The sequence below is a fragment of the Anomaloglossus baeobatrachus genome, chromosome 1, assembly GCF_048569485.1.
Source record: "Anomaloglossus baeobatrachus isolate aAnoBae1 chromosome 1, aAnoBae1.hap1, whole genome shotgun sequence".
Classification (NCBI taxonomy): domain Eukaryota; kingdom Metazoa; phylum Chordata; class Amphibia; order Anura; family Aromobatidae; genus Anomaloglossus; species Anomaloglossus baeobatrachus.
Window position 1 is genome coordinate 897544874 of NC_134353.1, and position 10859 is coordinate 897555732.

At 45.0% G+C, this 10859-nt stretch overlaps 1 protein-coding gene across 3 annotated transcripts in view; it reads right to left on the bottom strand.

Moving 5' to 3' along the window:
• Positions 1 to 3729, bottom strand: part of UNC13B (unc-13 homolog B) — a 436326-nt gene extending 432597 nt beyond the window's left edge. For all 3 annotated transcript variants that reach the window (XM_075327051.1, XM_075327042.1, XM_075327033.1), the window contains exon 1: positions 3659 to 3729. In XM_075327051.1, the coding sequence (XP_075183166.1) occupies positions 3659 to 3680 (22 nt within the window). In that variant the 5' untranslated portion in view covers positions 3681 to 3729. The remainder of the gene's footprint in view (positions 1 to 3658) is intronic.
• Between the last annotated feature and the right edge of the window lie 7130 nt (positions 3730 to 10859).

The window sequence follows — 10859 nt, forward strand, 5'->3', positions numbered from 1 at the left end:
AGTTACTGTGGGGGCTCACAATCTAGAGTCCCTATCAGTATGTCTTTGGAACGTGGGAGGAAACCGGGGTACCCGGAGGAAACCCACACAACACGGGGAGAACATACAAACTCCTTGCAGATGGTTGTCCTTGGTGGGATTTGAACCCAGGACCCCAGCGCTGCAAGACTGCAGTGCTAACCACTGAGCTGATTTTAAAAATATATTATATATATTTCATATATATATATATTCTTTCACCCTCACCTCCTATCTTTGGAGATTTATAGCATCTTGTATGCACATTTTTTTTTTTTTTTAAAACATCAATGTTGTAGTGTATCAGTTTTTAAACCTTAGTGTATCATTTCATGTTAAAGAGAGCCTGTCACCTGCTCAAAAAAAAAAAATGAAAAAAAGAAGAAGAGAGGGGCAGCACAGATATTGATGTTTGTTTCTTCTGGAGCGCAATATGTGAAATCTCTACTGTGCAGTGTGGCTGGGCGCTTCTTCATAGTCTTCTCTGGGGAAGTGTGCATTTATTCCTCCCGGGCATCACCAATCACAGCTCAGAGACTGTTAGATCAGGGCTTGTTCTGTGATTGTCGGTGTCTCGGAGAGAGGGGGTGACAGTACGCACCCGGGGAGCACTGTGAGGGAACACCTAGTTGGACTGGAAGCAGAGATTTCACATAGTGCGCTCCAAAAGAAAGAAACATGAATATCTCTGCAAACGAGTAACACATTGAGAAATGGAAAAAAGGAGGCAGAATCAGGGCAGTTCCGGGATTTTTACTAAAGTATTTAACTTTGTTGGTTTTTTTGTTTTTTTTTTAGGTCTTTAAATAAAGAGGTTATATTTTATACACACATAGATGTGCAGATGGCTGTTTTTGAATGTGTTTTAAGTGTTTTGGCTTCTAGGCAGAGCATTCATGATATTCTCTACGTTACGTGGAGGCGCCGCGGCGTATACAGTATAACAGTTTACTTTACAAGTCATGTGGGAAAACCGTCATTACTGAGCCGCTATATCCACCGCCAAAAATAGGATGCTGCGGATGACGGGTGATGGAATCCTCTCTCGTGCGGACGATGGATCGCACTCTGCAGCGCTGCGTATATATCACCTGCGGTGCAAACCCCTGCAATCACAGCTGCCCTGACATCCTGCCACTGATTTAAAGAGACAGTGACCCTACAGAAGAAGACCTATAGGCAATGCTTAGTAATATAGAAAACACTGCCTTTTACCTACATGAATGATCCAATTTTGAGTCCTTCAGGGGCAATATACAAAGCAAATACCGTCACCAGGGCAGAGCAGCTGCTGTGGGGGAAACGCTGAGCAGCCGTTTGCACCGCATGCTGCAGCTTTCCAGTTAGTGACGAGACTGGAAATATTAAGAAAAATCCATCATAATACAAAAGCATAATTTTATATCACCTAATCAGTGAGCTCAGCGGCTCGTGCCATCAGCCTCGGCAAAGCTAAGTGATATATCAGCGCTGCAGCCAATCACAGGAAGCAGCAGTAGAGACTCAGCACTGGACCTGGGGAAGGTGAGTAAAGAACAGGGATTCTTAAAACAATGTGCGGCTTGTTACGCCGTTAGCAATCCCAGCCCAGGAGTGCCACGCTCCCCCAGTTTAACTCTTCTGTCTGGCCCCCGCGGCCTATGGGTGACTCCTGCTGACCTGTTGGCGCCCCTGCTCCCTGTGTGCTAGGGGCGCCAATATTTCTCTACCTGCTCCACGCTGCCTCGTCCGTCCTCTGGTTCTGGTTTAGAGAACGGCCGCAATTGGCTCACTTTTCTTAAAGGGCCAATGCGACTTAACCCGGAAGTGCCTCTTGGCCCCCTGCTATTAGGCACAGTGTATATAAGGCACCCTCCCCCATTGGGAGGTGCCTGCTTAATGTGTCCATGTAGCTAGTCTGCCCATGCAAGTTATCAGATCCCGTGCTATAACCTGCATTCTGTATTGGTCTGTGACTGTGTCTGTTCCATCTAGTGGTGCCCATTTACTTGCCTGTGACCTTCCTGTCCTCTCCATTCCCTGCCTGTGACCAGCAGTACCAGCCTGTTCCAGCCTCTGCCTCATCCGCTCCAAATACTGTTTTGTCCTGTGGCGCCAGCTGCCGAGGTATCGAGATCCCCCGGTGGCTGCCTCCTGGTGGTCACTTATTTGCGCGTCTACCCACTTCCACCTCCAGGGGTTGTAGTGAAGACTCGGTGGTCACTGAGGTCCACTCCCCAGGTCAGTGAACAGTACCTTGGACCAGTGCACCCACTTCCTCCTCGTCCGGTTACTCAGGAGTGATAGCGGCCAAGGAACAAGGGTTTTCCGTAAATGACTAGTGGTGAATGTCGATAACTATGTGACAACGGCGCCAGTCATCGACAGTATGTGACGTTCATGCGTTAGAAAAAAAACAAGAATCTCAGCACAAAAGGGCCGTATTATAACAACTGGATCAGAAGATCTCCAAAATGTGAGCTCCCGGTACACAGAGGCTCGCGGTGTATGGGGCAGTGTAATCGCAGACCGGTCCAGGGGTCGTATATATCTACAATGGGCTCAAGAGGACCAGAACTGGACCATAGAGTGCAGCCTGATGAAGGACAACTTGTTCTGCTTTGTGAACATCACTCATCGGAGGCTGCTCAATAGGAGAAGACCGGCCGGCGGAGGCGGTGTGCTGGCGCAATGTCCTGAGCCTAGGCATCATGTGGATGTGACATGTGCCACCCCCCCTAATAGCTGGTGACTGTATATATTATATACTGTATAGTCATCCCCACACATCAGCACAATAATATTACGGGCGCACAGACAGAGGGATAATTGCACGGTCATTATTATAGATGGGGGGGGGGGGGGGGGGTTTATGGGATACCCCCCATTTGGGGTCATAAGCCGTGCACATACCCCGCCATATACACCAGATTCCACCGCCGTGCACCCACTGGACGTGACCGCCCAGAAACACAAAGGACTGTGCAGCGATGAATAATATCTGCCGGGAAATCCGAGCAGACAATGAGAAAATCACAACAAAGGAACGCCAGCCACCTGGAGATGGAAGGCTCCCACTCCCACAGCGTCACGAGTGGGAATACACAGAGCAACACAACACATCATATACCGAAGAATTCCAATAGTCCGGCATCATCGCTGACGCCATATTAGCCAAAACTAGATACAGTACATATTCCAGATTACCAGGTGCTGGATTAAAGGAAATTCTAAATATACAGATTATAATGGCTGAATCACCAATGCCCCAGACACTGGGTCACCCATCAATAGCCAGGACAGGGGTCCCCAGTATGAACGATGGGGTGTCCATACATCGCACCCCTCCCTGACACACATATACGGGCACTGCTCCCTCCAGGAGGGTGCACAAATCACCCCCCACAATGCTGCACAGAGGAAAACTGCAAAACTGACTATTTACAGAATAAGATGCCAGCGTGGCCACAGGGCAACCACTATATACCCACGAAGTCCAGATTAATACTAATGAGATGCAACAAGCCGTCAATCACAGGGGCGACCCGCGGAGCTGTCAGCCATTTATCTGACGGCAAAAGTCAAGAAGGATATGACAACTTAAAGGGCAAGTAAGTCCGCACCGGGGGGGGGGGGGAGCAGCAGAGACCCCAGCACTCACCTCGCACACACAGGAGAGACATGGGCTCTGTCAGTGGGGATCACTCCAAGGAACATGAGGCGAGTGGGGGATCCTGCAGGAGAAAAGAAGAATTAATAGCTGGGAATTACTGATGCCACCCGGGCACAGAGGAGCGAGGGCAAAACTGGCTACCAGGGGGCAAACAACTAGGGAGAGGGGAAGGTGAGAAGACTACCAGGAGGGGGATAAACCTCTACATTATACACAGGAGGGGGGATATAACAGTAGATTATACACACAGGAGGGGGGGATATAACAGTAGATTATACACAGGAGGGGGGGATAGAACAGTAGATTATACACAGGAGGGGGGGATATAACAGTAGATTATACACAGGAGGGGGGGATATAACAGTAGATTATACACAGGAGGGGGGGATATAACAGTAGATTATACACAGGAGGGGGGATATAACAGTAGATTATACACAGGAGGGGGATATAACAGTAGATTATACACAGGAGGGGGATATAACAGTAGATTATACACAGGAGGGGAGGATATAACAGTAGATTATACACAGGAGGGGAGGATATAACAGTAGATTATACACAGGAGGGGAGGATATAACAGATTATACACAGGAGGGGGATATAACAGTAGATTATACACAGGAGGGGGGATATAACAGTAGATTATACACAGGAGGGGGGGATAGAACAGTAGATTATACACAGGAGGGGGGATATAACAGTAGATGTATTATACAGGGGGATATAACAGTAGATTATACACAGGAGGGGGGGATATAACAGTAGATTATACACAGGAGGGGGGATATAACAGTAGATGTATTATACAGGTGGATATAACAGTAGATTATACACAGGAGGGGGGATATAACAGTAGATTATACACAGGAGGGGGATATAACAGTAGATTATACACAGGAGGGGGGATATAACAGTAGATTATACACAGGAGGGGGGATATAACAGTAGATGTATTATACAGGGGGATATAACAGTAGATTATACACAGGAGGGGGGGGGATATAACAGTAGATTATACACAGGAGGGGGATATAACAGTAGATTATACACAGGAGGGGGATATAACAGTAGATTATACACAGGAGGGGGGATATAACAGTAGATTATACACAGGAGGGGGGATATAACAGTAGATTATACACAGGAGGGGGGATATAACAGTAGATTATACACAGGAGGGGGGATATAACAGTAGATTATACACAGGAGGGGGGATATAACAGTAGATTATACACAGGAGGGGGGATATAACAGTAGATTATACACAGGAGGGGGATATAACAGTAGATTATACACAGGAGGGGGGATATAACAGTAGATTATACACAGGAGGGGGGATATAACAGTAGATTATACACAGGAGGGGGGATATAACAGTAGATTATACACAGGAGGGGGGATATAACAGTAGATTATACACAGGAGGGGGATATAACAGTAGATTATACACAGGAGGGGGATATAACAGTAGATTATACACAGGAGGGGGGATATAACAGTAGATTATACACAGGAGGGGGGGGATATAACAGTAGATTATACACAGGAGGGAGATATAACAGTAGATGTATTATACAGGGGGATATAACAGTAGATTATACACAGGAGGGGGGATATAACAGTAGATTATACACAGGAGGGGGGATATAACAGTAGATTATACACAGGAGGGGGGATATAACAGTAGATTATACACAGGAGGGGGGATATAACAGTAGATTATACACAGGAGGGGGGATATAACAGTAGATTATACACAGGAGGGGGGATATAACAGTAGATTATACACAGGAGGGGGATATAACAGTAGATTATACACAGGAGGGGGGATATAACAGTAGATTATACACAGGAGGGGGGATATAACAGTAGATTATACACAGGAGGGGGGATATAACAGTAGATTATACACAGGAGGGGGATATAACAGTAGATTATACACAGGAGGGGGATATAACAGTAGATTATACACAGGAGGGGGGGATATAACAGTAGATTATACACAGGAGGGGGGGATATAACAGTAGATTATACACAGGAGGGGGGGATATAACAGTAGATTATACACAGGAGGGGGGGATATAACAGTAGATTATACACAGGAGGGGGGATATAACAGTAGATTATACACAGGAGGGGGGGGATATAACAGTAGATTATACACAGGAGGGGGATATAACAGTAGATTATACACAGGAGGGGGATATAACAGTAGATGTATTATACAGGGGGATATAACAGTAGATTATACACAGGAGGGGGGGGATATAACAGTAGATTATACACAGGAGGGGGATATAACAGTAGATGTATTATACAGGGGGATATAACAGTAGATTATACACAGGAGGGGGGGATATAACAGATTATACACAGGAGGGTGATATAACAGTAGATTATACACAGGAGGGGGGGGGGATAACAGTAGATTATACACAGGAGGGGGGGGGATAACAGTAGATTATACACAGGAGGGGGATATAACAGTAGATTATACACAGGAGGGGGGGATATAACAGTAGATTATACACAGGAGGGGGGGGGGGATAACAGTAGATTATACACAGGAGGGGGATATAACAGTAGATTATACACAGGAGGGGGATATAACAGTAGATGTATTATACAGGGGGATATAACAGTAGATTATACACAGGAGGGGGGGATATAACAGTAGATTATACACAGGAGGGGGATATAACAGTAGATGTATTATACAGGGTGATATAACAGTAGATTATACACAGGAGGGGGGGATATAACAGTAGATTATACACAGGAGGGGGGGGATATAACAGTAGATTATACACAGGAGGGGGGGATATAACAGTAGATTATACACAGGAGGGGGATATAACAGTAGATGTATTATACAGGGGGATACAGCAGAACACTTGCGGATTACACCGCACACACAGGGGCCGGCGCACAGCTGGGTATTACCGGCAGGGATGGAGGCAGAGGATATGCAGCGCTGATGAGGCGGCGGTAGAAGTGCTCGGAGAAGAGGCGCCGCAGCCGGGAGAAGTGCAGCGAAGTTACAAAAGAACGGAGCCCGATCGCCCGGAGCCGCCGCTCACCTCCGCTCCGCTCCCGGTCCCGGCCGCCGTCACTGGGCGGACAATCCCTGACAGCAGGTGCTCTCCAGGCGGACACAACAGTCAGTGAGGGGAAAGGATCCCGACTCCTGCTCCTCCTACTCCAATACACACAGCACACACCCCTCTCCTCCCTGCATGGTTCAGCTCACCTACGGCAGCCCCAGGGGAAGGCCCGACCCATCCCACTGTCACACAGGGGGAGCAAAGGCGGGGGTATGACACCGCACAGGTGACAGGGATGATTGACGTGGAGCTGGTATGTCAGCCAATAGTGAAGAAGAGGCGTGGTCATGCGACAGGTGGGCGTGGTCGTTGAACTAATTCTGAGGTAGGGCGACTTTCTGCTGTGTTCGTCCGCCGGGCGGAGCACACCTGTGTGCAGTGTAGGGATACACTCACCTGCGGAACTATTTTATAGAAGTTTATGTAACTGTTTATGTTTAATACAGTCCCCTGAGGAGAGGTATCTAAGCCTTGTATGTGTGATACTGTCCCTTGAGCAGAGGTATCTAAGCCTGTTATGTGTGATACTGTACCCTGAGCAGAGGTACCTAAGCCTGTTATGTGTGATACTGTCCCCTAAGCAGAGGTATCTAAGCCTGTTATGTGTGATACTGTCCCCTGAGCAGAGGTATCTAAGCTTATGTGTGATATTGTCCCCTGAGCAGAGGTATCTAAGCCTGTTATGTGTGATACTGTCCCCTAAGCAGAGGTATCTAAGCCTGTTATGTGTGATACTGTCCCCTGAGCAGAGGTATCTAAGCTTATGTGTGATATTGTCCCCTGAGCAGAGGTATCTAAGCCTGTTATGTGTGATACTGTCCCCTAAGCAGAGGTATCTAAGCCTGCTATATGTGATAGTCCCCTGAGGAGAGGTATCTAAGCCTGTTATGTGTGATACTGCCCCTAAACAGAGGTATCTAAGCTTTTTATGTGTGATATTGTCCCCTGAGTAAAGGTATCTAAGCCTGTTATGTTTGATTGTGTCCTCTGAGCAGAGGTATCTAAGTCTATTATGTGATACTATCTCCTGTTCAGATGTATCTAAGCCTCTTATTGCTATACTGTCTTCTAAACAGGTGCATCTAAACCTATTATGTGATATTGTCCCCTGAGCAGAGGTATCTAAGCCTATTATTGCTATACTGTCTTATAAACAGGTGTATCTCAGATTGTTTTTTGTAGTTGCAGAATTTGACGTAAAATCCATACAAAAGAGACGTAACCAAAATATATTTCTTCCTTTCCAGAATTCTTAATTATTAAGGGTTAATTCCGCTGCCGTCTTCTACATGGCGATTTTTTGCATTAGCAAAAACAATAAAATGAATTTTTTTATTTTATTTTTTTTTGTTACGGATTTTTTTGTGAACGTTCCGCAGTGTGAATTGCCAACTGCAGAATGAATATCCGCTCTGCAGGATGAATATCTGCCCTGCAGGATGAATATCCGCTCTGCAGGATGAATGTCTGCTCTGCAGAATGAATATCCGCTCTGCAGAATGAATATCCACTCTGCAGAATCAATATCCACTCTGTAGAATGAATATCCGCTCTGCAGGATGAATATCCGCTCTGCAGAATGAATATCCGCTCTGCAGGATGAATATCCACTCTGAAGAATGAATATCTTCTCTGCAGAATCAATATCCACTCTGTAGAATGAATATCCGCTCTGCAGGATGAACATCCGCTCTGAAGAATCAATATCCACTCTGTAGAATGAATATCTGCTCTGCAGAATGAATATCTTCTCTGAAGAATGAATATCTGCTCTGCAGAATGAATATCCGCTCTGTAGAATGAATATCCGCTCTGTGGATTGAATATCCGCTCTGTGGATTGAATATCCGCTCTGTGGAATGAATATCCGCTCTGCAGAATGAATATCCGCTCTGCAGAATGAATATCCGCACTGCAGGATGAATATCCGCTCTGCAGAATGAATATCTGCTCTGTAGAATGAATATCAGCTTTGTAGAATGAATATCCGCTCTGCAGAATGAATATCCACTCTGCAGAATCAATATCCGCTCTGTAGAATGAATATCCACTCTGCAGAATCAATATCCACTCTGTAGAATGAATATCCGCTCTGCAGGATGAATATCCGTTCTGCAGAATGAATATCCGCTCTGCAGGATGAATATCCACTCTGAAGAATGAATATCTTCTCTGCAGAATCAATATCCACTCTGTAGAATGAATATCCGCTCTGCAGGATGAACATCCGCTCTGAAGAATCAATATCCACTCTGTAGAATGAATATCTGCTCTGCAGAATGAATATCTTCTGTGAAGAATGAATATCTGCTCTGCAGAATGAATATCCGCTCTGTAGAATGAATATCCGCTCTGTGGAATGAATATCCGCTCTGTGGAATGAATATCCGCTCTGCAGAATGAATATCCGCTCTGCAGAATGAATATCCGCACTGCAGGATGAATATCCGCTCTGCAGAATGAATATCTGCTCTGTAGAATGAATATCAGCTTTGTTGAATGAATATCCGCTCTGCAGAATGAATATCCACTCTGCAGAATCAATATCCGCTCTGTAGAATGAATATCCACTCTGCAGAATCAATATCCACTCTGTAGAATGAATATCCGCTCTGCAGGATGAATATCCGCTCTGCAGAATGAATATCCGCTCTGCAGGATGAATATCCACTCTGAAGAATGAATATCTTCTCTGCAGAATCAATATCCAGTCTGTAGAATGAATATCCGCTCTGCAGGATGAACATCCGCTCTGAAGAATCAATATCCACTCTGTAGAATGAATATCTGCTCTGCAGAATGAATATCTTCTCTGAAGAATGAATATCTGCTCTGCAGAATGAATATCCGCTCTGTAGAATGAATATCCGCTCTGTGGAATGAATATCCGCACTGCAGAATGAATATCCGCACTGCAGAATGAATATCCGCTCTGCAGAATGAATATCTGCTCTGTAGAATGAATATCAGCTTTGTAGAATGAATATCCTCTCTGCAAAATGAATATCAGCGTTGTAGAATGAATATCCGCTCTACAGAATGAATATCCACTCTGCAGAATGAATATCAGCTTTATAGAATGAATATCCGCTCTGCAGAATGAATATCCGCTCTGCAGAATGAATATCCGCTCTGCAGAATGAATATCAGCTTTATAGAATGAATATCCGCTCTGCAGAATGAATATCAGCTTTATAGAATGAATATCTGCTCTGCAGAATGAATATCCGCTCTGTAGAATGAATATCCGCTCTGTGGAATGAATATCCGCACTGCAGGATGAATGTTTGTTCTGCAGAATGAATATCTTCTCTGCAGAATCAATATCCACTCTGTAGAATGAATATCCGCTCTGCAGGATGAACATCCGCTCTGAAGAATCAATATCCACTCTGTAGAATGAATATCTGCTCTGCAGAATGAATATCTTCTCTGAAGAATGAATATCTGCTCTGCAGAATGAATATCCGCTCTGTAGAATGAATATCCGCTCTGTGGAATGAATATCCGCACTGCAGAATGAATATCCGCTCTGCAGGATGAATATCCGCTCTGCAGAATGAATATCCGCTCTGTAGAATGAATATCAGCTTTGTAGAATGAATATCCTCTCTGCAAAATGAATATCAGCGTTGTAGAATGAATATCCGCTCTACAGAATGAATATCCACTCTGCAGAATGAATATCAGCTTTATAGAATGAATATCTGCTCTGCAGAATGAATATCCGCTCTGTAGAATGAATATCCGCTCTGCAGAATGAATATCCGCTCTGCAGAATGAATATCAGCTTTATAGAATGAATATCTGCTCTGCAGAATGAATATCCGCTCTGTAGAATGAATATCCGCTCTGCAGAATGAATATCCACTCTGCAGAATGAATATCCGCTCTGTAGAATGAATATCCGCTCTACAGAATGAATATCCACTCTGCAGAATGAATATCAGCTTTATAGAATGAATATCCGCTCTGCAGGATGAATATCCGCTCTGCAGAATGAATATCCGCTCTGTAGAATGAATATCCGCTCTGCAGGATGAATATCCGCTCTGCAGAATGAATATCCGCTCTGCAGAATG